Source organism: Neopsephotus bourkii, unplaced genomic scaffold (genome assembly GCF_033783945.1).
Source record: "Neopsephotus bourkii isolate Nb327-2 ecotype Australia unplaced genomic scaffold, CSIRO-AGI_Nbou_v1 NB_1600, whole genome shotgun sequence".
Lineage (NCBI taxonomy): Eukaryota > Metazoa > Chordata > Aves > Psittaciformes > Psittacidae > Neopsephotus > Neopsephotus bourkii.
Window position 1 is genome coordinate 8,187,554 of NW_026902076.1, and position 17,521 is coordinate 8,205,074.

General features: G+C 39.7%; 1 protein-coding gene across 4 annotated transcripts in view; it reads left to right on the forward strand.

The window, feature by feature from the left end:
- Positions 1-17,521, forward strand: part of LDAH (lipid droplet associated hydrolase) — a 132,933-nt gene that overhangs the window by 96,983 nt on the left and 18,429 nt on the right. For 3 of the 4 annotated variants that reach the window (XM_061372362.1, XM_061372363.1, XM_061372361.1), the window contains one exon: positions 14,414-14,496. The exons of the other annotated variant lie outside the window; for it this stretch is intronic. In XM_061372362.1, the coding sequence (XP_061228346.1) occupies positions 14,414-14,496 (83 nt within the window). The remainder of the gene's footprint in view (positions 1-14,413; positions 14,497-17,521) is intronic. 4 annotated transcript variants of the gene reach the window in all.

The window sequence follows — 17,521 nt, forward strand, 5'->3', positions numbered from 1 at the left end:
ATTATGGTAGATAAAGTAATTCACAAGAGAGCAAAGGAATACTAGCAGGAAAATAGTGGATGAGCTAAGTGATGTGCAGGTAATGTAAATTTCAGAAGTATTGAAAACAGGGTACTGTTACAAGCCTAAAAATCATCAAAATTATTCGTTAGTTGGCTTAACAGACATAGGTGGGAGAGCTGGCAGAACTAGAATATCAATGTAAAGGGGCATAACTTGCTTGGGAAAGAAGAGCCAGAGAGAAAGGAGGATGATGGACTTGTATTTACATCCGAATGTTAAAGACAGGGAGACCTGTTGAATATTATGTCCACCAAACCATGACATATGGATTCAAGAGACTTTTTCTGAGAAAATTCCAAGCCATCTAAAGTGCTTGATGTCTGTACAGGAAGGAATCCAGCAACATACAGATTGTTCAGCTAGTTCTCATAATGTGTTGCCTTATATATATATATATATATATATATATATATATAAAGCAGAAAAAGCAATTGGCAGAGAATATATGGCAGAGATACAGAGAATTTGAAGGCGAGAGGAAGATTGGCTGTATTCGCAAAAGGTAACATTTGTGCTAGGACTTAACATGTCTACAGTATCGCACTCTGTTCATTCACTAATAGCCTTAAAATCCTGTCCTAGTCAGTGGGGAAATAGAATCATAGAATGGTTCGGGTGCAAAGGACCTTAGAGATTATCTAGTTACAACTCCCCTGCCTCGGGAAGGGACACCTTCCAATAGAACAGATTGCTCAAAAACCTGTTCAACCTGGCCTCGAATGATGCCAGGGATCGACATCCACAGCTTATCTGGGCAACCTGTGCCAGGGCCTCACCACCCTCACAATGAAGAATTTCTTCCCAATATCTTATCTAAGTCTCCTCTCTGTCAGTTTAAAGCCATTCCCCCTTGTTGTGTCCCTACATGCCCTTGTCAAAAGCTCTTCAGACTTCTTGCAGGCCCCTTTAGGTATAGGAAGGCGAAGTTCTCCCTGGTGCCTTCTCTTTTCCAGGCTGAACAACCCCAGCTCTCTCAGCCTGTCTTCACAGGAGAGGTGCTACAGCCTTCAGACCATCTTTGTGGCCTCCTCAGGTTGCTTCAGCAGGTCCACGTCCTTCTTGTGTTAGTGGCCTCAGAGCTGTACTCCGGGGGGAGAGGGGTGTTTCTCACAAGAGCCAAGTAGAGGGGCAGAATCCCCTCCCTTCACCTGCTGGTCAATGTGTAGGTAACACTTACCTAATCTATGTGACTACTTTAGGATGAGATGAGTTTTGTTCTTTCCACTGACTATGAAGGAATTAAAATTAAGCTTTAGCTGTTTCCATGTAATTAGGTGAATCCTATGACAGGTATCAAGAAATTACGACCTTCAAGGAAAAATAAATATATTAAGAGTTATTTAGACTAAACAAGGGACAACTGAAAGGCACGGTAAGATTTTTAAAGTAAAGGAGAGTAATTTAATCCGTATGTCCATGGTGGACAAAGTAATTATGTGATGTAGCTAACATTGCAACAAAGGTGATTTAGATTAGATTTTAATTAATGATAAGAATGGAATTCTAGATTGGATTTCTGAGGAAGATAATGAAACTTTCATCGTGAGTGCTGCCAAAGGACAGAACGGATAATGCTGAAAATGACATATCTTTAATTTTTCTTAAAACAAAAAGACCAGTGGAGATCCCTTCTAGCCCTGCAATTTCATTCACATTAATTAAAGATGCAAGAGTGTCATCCAGAACTCAGAGCTTCAGGGAGGGACAATTTACCATAGTGAAAACCAAGCAAAAGAGAGGAACAGATGCAACAGAGTGTTTTGGGAAAACAAAATATAGGCAAAAAATGTCAGGCATTAGTTAAAAGTCAGTCTGAAAGTTCAGAAATGTCTGAATTAATGTCCTAATCATAGAATGGTTTGGGTTGGATCATCTAGTTCCAACCCCCCTGCCCTTGGCAGGGACACAAATGAATCTGCATTCTGCAGGTTGAATGCTGGCTGTTATAACAGGACCTGCCAAACATAGGTAGGTTACATCTAGGAACCAGCTAAATGAGTATAGCACTTTTGGTGGCACTGGAGTATGATCATCCATACTATTTGATTAATTAAAATTTCTGGTATGGTTTTCGTCTTCTCTAGCTAGCATCTTCCTAGTCCTCAGGCACAGCTCAGGAGTTAGCAGTGCCATGCACTCTTCCCAGTAAGCAGTTTGGATAGAGATGAAATGTGATTATGTGAAAACAGGCCATTCTATTCCAGTTGGCCTCAGGGCTACAAAGCAGTTTCTGTCTCCATTTAGTACAGTGTTGCAGACGTAGACCATATTTATAACTGCAAAAGCAGCAACTATTTCATTGTTGGGAAGCAGTTGTGAGAAAACAGACTGTGGAAATTTGACTTCATAATTGTCAAAGCAGGAGCTGAAAAATTGATAAGTCAGAGCAAAAGATGGTGCATTTAATATTTAAAGGGGGCTAAGAGACTAGGAAAAGCATTTTTTTAAGGTATCAATAGGTGAAAAGAGAAAAGGCTATCAAAAGCAAGCCAGTGTGGAAATACATGCTTTACAGTGTGGAAATATGTGCTTTGCAGAGTGATGGTGGTGGAACAACATAGCAGATTATTCTGTAACAAGTAAGTAGTTGATGATGATATAATAAAGGCAGGCAGTAAATTGTCATTTTCCGTACCATCAAGCCATGCCTGGAAAAACCATGCTGTGCCCTGGGTATAAGAGTAAACGTGTAAGTCTTTAACGTTAGAGAAGCAACCTAATGAAGTTCAGTTTTTGTAAGAAATGTGGACTAAATAAGCAAGTTATAGCCATTCTTCATTTTTTTACCTGAATCTAGTAGAATTGATTTTCAGTATTTGTGACCCTGATAGCACAGTACTAACCTAGCAGGGTATTTTCTTAGAAATGGTGACAAATACTTATGAAAAATTATTTCCAAATTGGATGATTTTAAGTGTTATTATATTAATTTCATTGAGTTACACAGGAACGAATACCTGGAAAAGAGATCCAAAGTCTATTCTGTTTAGTGTCTTATTTCCAACAATAGTCAGAACAAAATGCTTCCAAGAAAGGGGCAAAAATTCTGCAATAGAAAAGTCCGCCAGTTAGTAAAGACATAATTCTTAGAGGCTTAAAGACCTGAGGCTTTTGTAGTAGTACGTAACTCTAAATTTTGATTGTAGTTTGTTAAGAGAGTTCTAAGTATTTGTTGACATCCAGTGTCTTTGGTGTCACTTGATAATTTCTTGGCCCTGAGAAGTTCTTACAAACAGGCTGTATCCTATGTGCTATGTGGTTTTCCTCTTAAAGGTTCTGATTATTAATATTCCTTTGTATTACAAATGAGTTGTAAAATTTTTTAAGAACTACAGGGATCTCTTCAGGGCCTGGTTGCACTTCCAGTTCATGTTTTTAGTCATAATGAGCTGTCTTTTATTAAATGCCTCAAACACAAGGGAGGACAAAGACCAGCTGGAAGGTGTTGTTTGACTGAAAAATACATGAATTAACTAAATGGCATTCAGCCTGGAAAAAAAAGGCTAATAGAATACATATGAATTTTTTAAAAGTATCTAAAGCATAGGGTCTGTGTAGGTGGGAAACAGAATCAAGAGAGAAGTAGAGCATGGCTGAGGGAAGTCAGGAGGGGTGATAAAAACTTGCCATGCTGCCAGGTCTGAGAATACCCTGCAGCAGCAGAGAGAATACCCACAGCCTGCACCACAGTCAAGAGGTCACCGCTGGTCTCTTACAAACTCCTGTTCCTAGCTAAAGAAAGTTTATTCATTTCTTGGGGCCGGGGTTGGGGGGGAAGACACCACCATGGTATATGGTGGCCTTAGTAAGACATCAGAAGAAGTCTCTCCATTCTCTGTATTCGTCTGTATAGGGGCTCAGTTGCTCAAAGTATGGTAATAGTGGCACCAGATTTGCATTTGGGAAGGTTGGGCTGCAGTCTCCTTTTCCTCTGAATTTGTCTGGTCTGTAAAACCATATAGTATCTTCTTCCAAGGTTAGTGCTGTTGAAATTTTGCTGTCCAGACCTTAAAGTAAAAATTTGGTGTTATGTTCCTCCCTGTACCTATTCCAGAGCTTAGCTCCTACTAACTTACAAAATAGAACAATATTTTGATGTGTGGGACTTAATAAATTTACACCTCGAGCCACAATCTTGTTGATAGAGTCAACATAATCTAAGCCAACAGCAGTAGGAAATGAAGTGATCTTGGGTAACCCTTTGTAGTCTTATGTTTATTTTACTCTCATGAACAAGCTATTAAAGAATGTGTGTGTGCATCCATTAAAGTGTCTAGATTGGGGCTATCTTCACAACCACTCATTTTTGTTGGAAATGAAACTATTTTGATTATTTCCTGAACTTTACTAGCCAATGAAAGTGAGAAGGTTTTGGTTGTTGTTTTTTTTTCAGTTTGTTGTCTCTGTTTTGTTAGTATGGCATCTCTTTCTGCCTATTCTTTCTGTCACAGTGAATTCATCTCCTTAGCCCAGCGAAAGGTGCAATATTGTTTTTGCATAATTAAGATACCGAGCAAAACCACCCAAACAAGATCTCGTCATAACACCACAATACAGAGTTGATTTTTAAATTAACCAAGGGCATGTATATCTCTCAGAGTTTGTCTGGGTTAGGTCGGAATTACTTAACCTTTTCTATTTTAGATATGTGTACTATGTGTAAGTCTTTTTTTTTTTTTTTTTCTTTTTTTAGATTACTTTCCTTACAGGCATGGGTACAACTCATCTTAAATTTACACAGAAAACATGTGACCCCTCTTTTTCTAGTGTGAGTTTATGATTAATCTGGCTGTAACCTAATCTTTTTCTTGCAAATATGGAAGCAAATGGTCTTTGGATATTCAATAATCAAGCAAGAAGTTTAAAGTCTTGATGAAAAATGTGTATTTCAGACTAAGTACAGAAGATCTCTATACTGCTTCAAGAATCAAGTCTAGAGAGACGTTTTATCTGTCCTAAGTTAGAATTGTTTCTTCCCTGAAATTAGCACAGCTTTCCAAGTTCCAGCAGAGATCCATAGAGTCACCTGACACATACTGGTTTAGGTTGTAGCTCTAAAATGTTTACACAGCAATAACAATGCTGCTAGACATGTTTCTTCAAAATTGGGAAATGCTGTATTTCATACGTTATTTGCTTGACCTCATTGTGGCTATATCAACGTGTTTTGAAGTTCAGCTCAATAGATACAGGTATTCATCTAATAACTGGCTAATTGAATTGGTGGTTAAATAACCCTAAGCACTGAAAAGCTTGATTGATTTCAGTCATTATTGTTTGTGAAAACTAATAATTTAGCTGAAGGATATTAAGTCCTCACTGTGACACTTTGGGTTAAAGAGCTACGAATGATATAAAGCACTCTTTTCTTCTCTGGATTCTTGATTTGATCCCAATCGGGGTTCCTCTATCACAAAACCCTCACAAATAAATCAAACACATTTTGGCATAGTATGTCATCTCTGCTTAGCACATGTATGAGACTAAACTGACACTGATCCTTAATCACATTTAATCCATGGGGTGGGAATGATCCTACCAGGGCAGAAAAAGGATCATTGGCAGGATCATGGGGAGAAACTAAGTTGGCAGTTAATTTCATAAGCCTGACCTGGGAATAAATGAAGGACTTCCATTTTCAAGGTAATCTGTGTATATTAAAGATCTGCATATAAAAAGTTGGGGTATTTTAAGAAGGCATATATGTGTTGAAAACACGATAAACACAGTGTTTGACTGTTAAAACTTTGATTTTGCCTTTAAGCTCTAAGATCTTATTGTTTATGATAATTATATAATTAACAGCAGATTTTTTCATTATTAAAGTCCGGTGACTTGGTTATGAGTTCCAAGGGGCATCAGCAACTTGAGGTGGAATAGATTGTAATAAAAATGCTTTTCAGTTCTACAGCTGCCACCAGATACATTGGCCAGTTTCTCTAGGTTTGCAACTACATTTTCTTTTTTGAGAAATGTTTTTCCTTTCCTAGTTACTGTGTGAAAAACCCAGATGACGGAATATTTACAGAAGCCATGATACTGCAAGGAATCGTGTTACATGCTTCCCTTTCTGTGCTTTGGATTATCTCACTGAACCGGGCTGACTGATAATGTGTCAATCCAGCACACACATAGATACAAATTTGAAGGAATGGGATTAGATCACACAAATTAAGAAATAACCTGCTGAGATTGGCTTTAAACTGTTAAACCAGATAAACTGAATAAAGCAAAATACATTGGCAGGAAAAGCTAAAGAGCTTCTATACATACCTTTCCTAGAAATCCTAGCCTGATTCCAGACCAGATCTTTAGGACCCCACTTCAAATGTGGGAATCAAGACTGCAAGGGTACTGGACTTCTGCCATACAGGCAAAGGATGAGAAAATAGTAAGCTTTGTTTCTTTCCTCCAATGTCTTTTCAGGAAAGGACTGTAGCTTATGTGTCCTTAGTGGATAGAGATGGCTTCTTGAGTCAGATCTCTGTAAACCAGGATTTCGAATTCTGTGCTAGCCTTGATATTGCAAACCAAGTAAAGTGCTCTGAAGTCATTGTGTGTATCTGACTAGAGTTCTGAAGTGCTCACATACCTGTCCATGAAAGTTACCTTCTCATTTTGGGGTCTGAATATCCAAGTTACCAAAGGAACTAGTGTATTTGGTGTTCACCTTGTTTACACATCTCACATTACCTGTGCTGTGGTGTGGTTCTTCAGATGACTAATGTTTTCATTATTTATCACTGGTTAAGTTCTTCCTTCGGCAAACAGGTAGAACTGGCTTGCTTTCAGTAAAAAAACTACATCAACTGAACAACTTATCATAAAGTTCATGCAAGCACTGCCTTCACCTTCATTTTATGAAAAGATCAGCTTATTTCAGTTGAACAAAGTGTCAGTCGTTGATGGAAGGCATACTTATGTCAAACTATGGGACACTTTTGCTCCTTCAGATATCTAAGATTATCAGTTTAAACATTCCTTTTAAAAGCAGAGAGCAGATCATATGCAGAAGTGTATGGGCGCATAGTATTGTGTCCTCCAAACCTTTTGTGTTGGCTTCACTAAGCAAATTTAGAGAAAGATTTGAAGTTCAACAAGTAAAATTTTGTCACAGCGACACATCCTGACTTTGGGTACTTATAAGCTAGCCCTTAGCTCTGTTTTTAATGTATTTTTCATCAGCTTTGAAGATACTGTTATTTGTCTAAAGGGACATGATCAATTTGGCTGAAAATTTCACTGTTGTTAAAGACTAATTAATAGTTACGTTTACACAATGCTTTTCACTTCAAGTATTTTAAGACAGTCTACAAAAAAGCACTTCATTGTCATAGCAGCCTGAGACATGTTTTTAAAATGAGGAAACTGAGACATAAGATTTTGTAATTTGCACAGGGTCTCAAAGGACTTCAGTGATGGTTCAGAAAAATTCCAGGCCTCCTTACCTCTCATCCCACATTCAGCCTTACCTTTCACATGTAATGATTTTTCAGAATACTAATTCCAATCTTATTTTGTCTTTACTATATCCCAGATACTTCTTTCTTCCATGAGTGTGATATAGTAGTGAATGCCAAACAGATTGAAGCTGCATGTTCACCCAAACTTCAGTATGGACACTAAGGTCGTAACTGCCACCCAGCCCATTGTAGGAATTCCATATGTTTCGCACTTTGAGCCAGGGCCCTGCAAACCCCTGGATGTACTTTATTTTGTGCAGTGACTAATTCTGCAGATTTTGGTGAAACAGCTTCATCACTCAGGAAGTTCAGCATGTGGGCTCTAGGTTGCATTTTATATTGTACTTGAAATCATGACAATCAAAACCTATGAATATTTTTCCAGGACTCTTGGTAATGATTCTGGGAATCTATTGAGATTTTCCACTAAAGCAAGCATTAGCACAGGTTGGAAGTCTTTCCAGAGACTGTAACACTAGGTAGCACCAGTGTGCACTGACATGGTGGTCTCACAAGACAACCTTCCTCTGCATAGCCTGGTGAAATATTTCAGAGGCTGTTCATTTTGTACATCTTGTCTTCTGGTTGTGCCAAATTCACAGCTTGACTTTCAGAGCTTCTGAAATGCTCATAGTGGTAGTCCCTGGGAGCCTTTCAAGATGGCTTTCTAATTACACACAGAGAGCGAGTGAATTCTTCTGAGTTATTTCCTTTGAAAAAGCAGCTCAGTATTCATGAAATAAGGAAATATAACAAGGTCTTTTTTTAAAGGAAAAAATAAATATTCCAAAAATGCCAAGGTTAGCAGAGTTACAGCATTAGGAAATAGCAGAGAGATTTCTCCCTGAACTTGTGACTTAGCTTTGGAGAAAAATAGCTTTTCTGAAGAAGCCTAGTTTGACATTCCACAGCAGCAAGAGAGAAGGCTACTGTTCCTGCTCTATAATGGTATCTCTTTCAATATAGCTTTCATTAGATGTTAGACATCTTACGGTGTAATTTGGGTTAGAGGGAGGCAGTAGCTTTACGCTATTTTGACCTTAACAGAGATTTTTACATTGTCTCCCATTACATTCTTACAACAAAGTTGGGAAATACGGCATATCGGAAACAACTGCTAGACAGATGTATGCCTGTTCAGAAAATGGGATTCAGGGGGATTTTTGACACTTGAAAAATGTAGCTGGTAAGGTTCTCTAACAGTCTTATCTTCATTGCTTTACTATTCAGTAGCTGTGTTAGGGATGTGACTGATGAAATACAATGTGTATTTACTGAGTTCACAGATAGTACCATGCTAGAACATGCTGCAGATACAATATTACTTTCACAAGCTAAGAAAAATCCTCAAGAGAGGCGGGGAGAGGAGAATGCTGTCATTCCTTAAAGAGGCAAGTTCTTCTATATATAAGTACCAGGATAGTAAATCATTGGTTAAGTGATAGTTCTCCATGAAAAAATCCTGGGAATATCATCGGTCACAAGCTGATGTGAGTTAATATGTTGTGTGATTTTCATACATCTGAATAGGTACATGGGCTGAAAGATCTACAGCTCTACTGTTGAAGAGACAGGCACTTCCTAGCATGAGCTGAAATACTTTGCCAGTAAGACACAAGAGCAAGATGAGCATGGAACACATCCAGAGAAAACCAAGCAAGAATGGTAGTGGACCTAGAGAACATACCTAAATGGAGGGGTTCTTGGAAGTATAAGTTATCTGGCCTTTGTAGGTATTTGCCTGAAGATTAACTGTATTGACTGTATCTACAATTACAGGAGCTCAGGGCAACATGCTCAGATGTGAATGTGGCAAAGACGTATGCTTATCGGTTTCCTGTGGCAGGAAGGTTCATAGTTAATTGCACATGATATTAAAAAAGTACTTCCTTTTATTGTTTTGTATTTCAGGATATTGTGCTGTAACTGTATCATGAAGTATCATGAACATGATGCCAACTTTAATTATCCTGCTGTGATGGATTTCACCACCATTCTTAGTTTTACAGTGTCCCACAAGAGGGTCTCGTACACAGTTCTTCAGGTGTGGTCATGTTATGTGACTGCTATAATGGTGCTTCAGAATTCTGTACCATCATCATCCTCTTACTATCTATGAAACTTACTATAGGATTCAATTGGAGTTTTGAGTAAATGTGCACAGTGAACAAAAGCCATTTTAGGGCGACTCTGGTTTCTTGTTCCACTATTTGCAATAAGAAATAAATTATCTATATTTTAATATGAAGCTGGACTAGAACCTTAGCCCAGGATTCATTCCACCTCACTTTAGGTACCTAATTCAAGTTAAGGTCTAAAGGCCTTATCACTGTCACCTTCAGAGATGATTTAACCCACACCAGAAACTATCAAATCAACAGGTGTGTTCCATGATTATTTAGAGAATTTAGTACTAGTCATTATGTCTTTTTATTTGTGTTGAACCTGGACCTTATTCAACGCTGTGATGAAAACCATCTAATCCGATCTAATCTAATCTAATTCCTAATCTGTTTTAGAATCATAGAATAGTTAGGGTTGGAAAGGACCTTAAGATCATCAAGTTCCAACCCCCCTGCCATGAGCAGGGACAATGCACACTAAACCATGCCACCCAAGGCTCTGTCCAGCATGGCCTTGAACACTGCCAGGGATGGAGCATTCACAACTTCCCTGGGCAACCTATTCCAGTGCCTCACCACCCTTACAGTAAAGAACTTCTTCCTTATATCCAATCTAAACTTCCCCTGTTTAAGTTTTAACCCATTACCCATTGTACTGTCACTACAGTCCCTAGTGGATAGTCCCTCCCCAGGATCCCTATAGGCCCCCTTCAGATACTGGAAGGCTGCTATGAGGTCTCCACACAGCCTTCTCTTCTCCAGGCTGACCAGCCCCAACTTCCTCAGCCTGTCTTTGTACAGGAGGTGCTCCAGTCCCCTGATCATCCCTGTGGCCCTCCTCTGTACTTCTTCCAACAGTTTATGTCCTTTTTATGTTGAGGACACCAGAACTGCACACAATACTCCAAGTGAGGTCTCACGAGAGCAGTGTAGAGGGGCAGGATCACCTCCTTCGGCCTGCTGGTCATGCTCCTTTTGATGCAGCCCAGGATACGGTTGGCTTTCCTGGCTGTGAGCGCACACTGCTGCCTCATGCTCATTTTCTCACCGACCAACACCCCCAAGTCCTTCTCCGCAGGGCTCCTCTGAATCTCTTCTCTGCCCATCCTGTAGCTGTGCCTGGGATTGGTCCAACCCAGGTGTATGGCCTTCCACTTGGCATGGTTAAACTTCGGAAGGTTGGCATCAGCCCACCTCACAAGCATGTCAAGGTCCCTCTGGATGGCATTCCTTCCCTCCAGCATATCAACCGAACCACACAGCTTGGTGTCATCGGCAAACTTGCTGAGGGCGCACTCAATCCCACTGTCCATGTCACCAACAAAGATGTTGAACAAGACCAGTCCCAACACCGATCCCTGAGGGACACCACTCATTGAGCGAGTGTGGGACACACATTGACCCATTGACTGCAACTCTTTGCATGCAGCCATTCAGCCAGTTCTTTTCTTTGCTTCCAGACTATTTCTTAACACATTACAACCTTTCACTTTACAGCTGTATAGTTCCAGTCAAAGCTTATTGTGTGAAATGTAACAGAGCTTTTAGAAGACCGGTAGTTTTTGTCATCTGGTTGTGTTTATTGAAATGTTCAAGAAACTATAGATCAGTAAAATGCTATTTTCATTTGTAAAATCATTAGTGGTTTGCCTATTTTCTGCTCCCTAAGTCACAGGACAGGGTGATGCTTATGTAACAGGATTATTGTCAACTCAGAAATTCTTTTCTGTATTTAAGGTTGTACATGTATCTTCTAGCACTGATATATTCTGGATGCTCCACTGTTGCTAAATCTTGATACCTCACTATTCAAAGAGAAGAATGTATTGTTAGAAAAAGAATATAGAGAGCAGAAACCTCCTGAATGTATTGAACAAGAAACTTGGATTAATAAACAATTAAAGTCATTTAGCTTCCAAACAATGTAATTATCTTCTTTAACTACTCCCTTAGCCTGCACAAATTCTGTTGTAGTCCTCTTGGTTTTGATACACCTAAGGGATATTTTATTGTTTATTTTTAAAACTTTTATTGTTTGTTCCTGGAAACCTACTTTTGCTCTTTGCAATTTCCTCTTACTTAATGTCTGCTGAAGTTTTAAGTTCCTGTTTATTGGTTTCCCTAGGATCACGTTTCCAAAATTTAAAGGATTTCTGCTTGGTTTAAATAGACTCTTGAACCTTCCCATTCATCCGGTTTAGCTTAATCCTGCCTTCCTGGTTCCCTTTCTTGCAGAGTACACAAGCCTTCAGAGATGGTTCCTTTTAAAAATACTGTCATTGCTCCCTTTGCTGTCATACAGTTTTACTTTTAGGTCCTTTATGACTAATCTTAAATTTACTAAGTGTGTGGATTCCACTTCACTTCTTAGGTTTTACTGCAAAAATCAAACTCAGAAATATGAGCAGTACATACCAAAAAGAAAAGGTAGGACAGAGAAATCAGTGAGGTGGGAGAATACTTACTGGGAGGGGAGCAGGGAAATACTTATACTATTTCCACTTTTGCTGTATGACTCAACTGGAGGTGGACAGTTGTCATCAGAATCCCAGTAACCTTGAATAAACCAGTATGTGTCAGGTTCTGTACTGATGGCCACCAGTATTTTCATCCCTGCCTACCGTCCACTGCTGAGGCTGCACGGTCATGGCAAAAGTTCTGACTCCAGGTAGGCTATCCACTGTGTCCTGTTAACAACAATCTTACTTTGGACTGGAATGTAGAAGAACTGACATACTAAAATCCTCATATAATGAATTGGGTACAAGTGTTGTTGCCACAGATACCCAGCCAAATCCAGGCTCTTGCAATTAGTGCTTTGTGAAATCTTGTAAATCCAGAGTAAACCATATCCATTCATCTGAAGAACCAGCAGATAGGATAACAAGGTCTGCTGTCTGTATTCTGCCTTTCCTCTGAAACAAAGAAGTACTTTGTGAGACAGCTAGCTTCATTTACAGGAACAACTTCTGAGCATTAATGTCATATTTGTCATATTAGAAACAGGAATCAATCTGAAATTAAATACCTATGGAATTCCTCATTGTCTTTGATACCTTTCATTTAAAGTTTTCTTAGATGATTTTTGAAGGTGCATTCTAAGGTATATATTCTTCTAAAACAAAGGTGTATAATGCATCGTTGTTTGGAGCTAAATTGAGAAAAAGATCAATGTCAGGGTATGTGCTTAACACTGTAGATGGACAGACTTTTGCCAGATGCAGCACAGGATTAGATTACCAGGTGGCTAGACACAAAACTGCGTGGAGGCTGCTTTGCCCAGTAGAGTAGGATTGGACCAGAAATTGGCTGTATTGTCAATATGATTTCACATCTTTAGCCCTTTTGTCTAGGAAAGGAAGAACTTGCACTAGCTGCATTCAGTATTTAATTGAAGAAGACAGCTCTGCAGGCATATAACTGAATTTCATCTTCTTTGGCTCAGAAGTAGATAGTACTTTCTAGGATTTTCATTTTTTATCACTTGAGAGCACTGGCTTTGTCTTTTAACATTTGATCTCTGGAGCCATCATTCATCTCTCTTGTGGCACTCTGTTTCCTTAGAGCACTGCTGGAATTCAGCTAACTCCATGTTTTGGTCACCACCAAAGGCCTATGTGACTGCCATTTCCCCCCCATTACACGCTGTGAGAATGCATTACTGCCGTCTCAAGAGCAATATCAGATCCAACACTGTCAGTAGCTACTTGTGCACAAAACTTTGTTGGTTCAGATTTAAAAAATTGTCAGAGAGTTTCCATTTCTCCCATTTTTCAGGAGAACATTTAGTATTTTAGAATACCATCAGTCATTCTAGGACCCACAAATTTAAATGTTTTAATGTAATTTAGCTGTTCAGGATCTTCCATTGGTTTTGCAGACTGGTGAGAAAGGAAAAGAATATTCTTTTTATGAATATTTGGGTATCCAGGCAAAGTGACCCAGCTTTCAGAAGTGCTGAATTCACACTGTTGTCTAACATACATGGGACCTGCCAGAACCCAACACCTCAAAAAATTAAGACTGCTTCTAGTGAGTTGTCCAAGTGTTAGACTCAATCATTTATGTCTTTGAGACAGTATCTTGCAGATTAACTCATAATAAATTGCACCAAGGGGTATTTAATACTTTACATTCCAGAAAGGTAAGGCATAGACATTTGGTGTCCAGTCCAGTCCTATCTGGGTAGGTACCATCAACATTATGCAAGACTGCAGTTTTCAATGATACTTGTATTTGCTATTAGTTTTCATTATGTGCTATGTTGAGTGTTTGAATGAATTGCATATTGACATATCAGTAATTCAATATCTCTTAATTAATAATGCCTCTTGATGTACGCTTTGTATTTAGAAGACCACTCTTGAAAACACTTCATGGGTGATTGTTAATGCTTACCTTTACCTTTCTAGAAGTCTGTACTGAAAGCTATCATCAACGTTCCTACTCTGGTCAGGAAAATAAGGGTCATCATGATGGGCTGATCCAGAAGTCTGTGAGATAGATGGATAGAGTTATATTCCAAAGGTAGTTTTCGTATTCCATTGATTAATATCAGGTAACTTAATTTATTCTAGATGCCTTTTTAATGATTTGGTTAGGTGAGATAAATTCTGCCCTTTCTGTCCGTGGGATCTTTATCAGTGGGACTGTCAAGGTGATGACTGCTCCAATTGCCTGATCCTTTTGCAGGGTTAGGTCCATACTGCTTTTTCCAAAAGATTTGCTGTGTACTTACCTTACTGCATGTTTCTTTTTCTGCAGCCAACATCTTATATATGGCAAGCCAAGAAATGATGAAGGTTGTGGAGAGAGACAGTACAACCATAAAGCAAAACTTAAAAAAGGTAACCAGTCCTCAGAACTTTCCAAGGAAGCCCACATGCATGAGTAAATGTTACATCCAGTTATATTTGTGCAAAACCAGAATTTCAGCAGGCTTGATTGTGCCTTTATAGAATCATAGAATCGTAGAATAGTTAGGATTGGAAAGGACCTTAAGATCATCTAGTTCCAAACCCCCTGCCATGAGGAGGGACAACGCACACTAAACCATGTCACCCAAGGCTCTGTCCAGCCTGGCCTTGAACACCGCCAGGGATGGAGCATTCACAGCTTCCCTGGGCAACCCATTCCAGTGCCTCACCACCCTTACAGTAAAGAACTTCTTCCTTATATCAATCTAAACTTCCCCTGTTTAAGTTTTAACCCATTACCCCTTGTCTTGTCACTGCAGTCCCTAGTGAATAGTCCCTCCCCAGCATCCTTATAGGTCCCCTTCAGATACTGGAAGGCTGCTATGAGGTCTCCACACAGCCTTCTCTTCTCCAGGCTGACCAGCCCCACCTTTCCCAGCCTGTCTTCATACGGGAGGTGCTCCAGTCCCCTGATCATCCTTGTGGCCCTCCAACAGTTTCATGTCCTTTTTATGTTGAGGACACCAGAACTGAATGTTAGTGTCTTTCTGTTGACTTCGGAGAAACCATTAAAAGGGTCACTAATCATTACAGCATCGTTGAGCCACACCTTTGTAGATGTAGCATTCACCACTATCAGATGTAGAATCCTATCTGATATGTTTTCATTGTTCAAGGAGAAACAGTGTGTTATGGCTGAGCCTGAGATGTGGTTCCCAGTGAGGACAGTAGTTACCTGGGTTCTGATCAGACAGGCGGCTGGCCAGCCAGGGTATGAGTGCAGGCTGATTGACAGGTCAAAGCAGAACAAGTACCATCTGTGCTGTGTGGCAGTTGGTATCATGGGATTCTACAGGCCTGATTTTTCCATGCCATCAAAACATAATAGAAAGGAGTCAGCAAAATTATTATGGCTCCACAGTTTTGGTGATTCAACTGTAGCGTAAGAGAAAGACACACGAAGCGCATTCCTCGGAGACTGGAGATACTGATATACAAGTAAATTAAGTCATTTGGGGGACCTTTTTCCTCCACTGAACTTTCTTGTTTGTACAGTTTTTAATATTTAAATAGATCCTAGTATAGTTTTAGTCTGGATCAATGGCATTGTCACAGTCAATTCCCAGGCATGGTTCAGAGGTTGGCACAAGCCAGGAACTGTTCCTAATTGGACTTTTGATGTGGTTATCCTGTTCTGGAGCTAAGAGAATTTGATATCGTGACCATGGTCAGACAATTCCAGATGGCTTATAAGCCACATTTAATGAACTACTGTTGAGGTAGACTCTGTGTAAGCAGATAATCATAAGATATAATTCTACTGTGTCCCCTTCCTTCCCTCCATTTTTTGGTATCATCCCTGTCTTTCTGCAGGATGAATGATTCCAGCACTTTGCACTGCTAGAGATTTTCCTAGAACAGAATTTTCTAGGACAAAGGTCCTAGATCTCTGTAAGATTACTTTCTGTCTTGTAGATAGATATGGTACAAAGTTCACTTCATAAATAAGTCTCTTTTTTTTTTTAATTGATTTATTTTTTACTTATCCCATTTGTCTTCTCTGCACTTTTAAAGGTATGTTCAGATGTTTCAGTTCTATTTTTACTTTTTAAGAAGTTGAAATAGCACACGTGAACAAGGAACGCCACACTGCACTAGGCATGCCTGGTATTTTATTTTTATTGCAGAGCATTCAGAGTTGTTCTGCACTTTGGGGGCAATCTCAGTGAAGAAACTGAAGGGTTGATCTTGCAGACGGTAGGTATTTTCAGGCTTAAACAAACTTTCCATGAGTTAATCCAAAGCTGAATGAATTCAAGGAAAATGATTTATTTCAGTGAGTCACCTCTCTGAGTGTCAGGGATCTGCAAGGTCTGCCTTTTCTCTGAGGGAAGGGGAGCTGTGAGCCAAGGGTGACCCCCACAGTGCCCTCACCAAGCAGGGTCTTGTCCCACAGCACCCGAGTGTGGCAAGGGTCCATCAACTGTCCTGGACAAGTTAAAGCAATGAACCAAGTTCAGCATCCCTCCAGAGAATTCAGTCAGGAACAAAAGGAGACAGGACCAGAGATGGGACTAGAGACAAGGCTAAGGCTACAGGGTGGGTCCAAAGTCCATCCAGGAGCATAGCAAAAGACATGATGGAAGGCGGGACACATCCAGGAAACAAGCTATGTACAGCGTAGGTCCAATTTCAATTTAGGGGACAGGACCAGGGCTGGAGACAGATACTCCTACAATACTCTTAGCTTGAGAAGCAGAGACTAAAGGCAAAGGACAGAGATGGAGACCCTGGACCCACAGGCAGGTGATGTGGGTTGGGGTCCCAGGCAAGCCTGATAAAGCTGTCAGTGCTCTGAAACTGAGGGTAAGGCTGCTGGTTACTCTGTTAGGGTGCAAAAGTGAAGAGCTTGCAGGAGCAGGACTTCAGCTGCTATTGGAAATTTTAATCACAAGCACAGGTGCTTGAAGTTAAGTATAAAACTTCACTGGATGAGGAACATAGTGGTGGCAATGAGCTACAGCTCCAGTGACTTCAGGTGGTCTTCTCAGATGCTTCACATTACAAAATTACTTGGGTTTTGTACTGAATGAAGGCTCATAGCCAACAGTAAGAGTTTGCAGGTGTCCTAGTCTGCTTCATCTGTGCTTCTGTTGACTCTGTCAATCTAAGCAGGGCCTTGGCAGGCAGGAGCTTTTTTAAACCTGTGTTTTATTGATTCTTCTATGTCCTCATACTTTTAAAGTGGCAAACATACTCAAGAAAACAAAAAACTGAAGCGAGCTTATAAGCAGTTGGCAAATTGAAGGAAAAGCAGGTCTAAAAATGGAGCTAAATGTGTCCCTTTTTTCATCTTCTAGTAATTTCTGGGAATGTAAGAATTAGGGAAAAATTTTGAGTTGGCGTTATGTTAAATTTCAAGTGTATTGACAATAAAAATGGGCTTAACTTATAA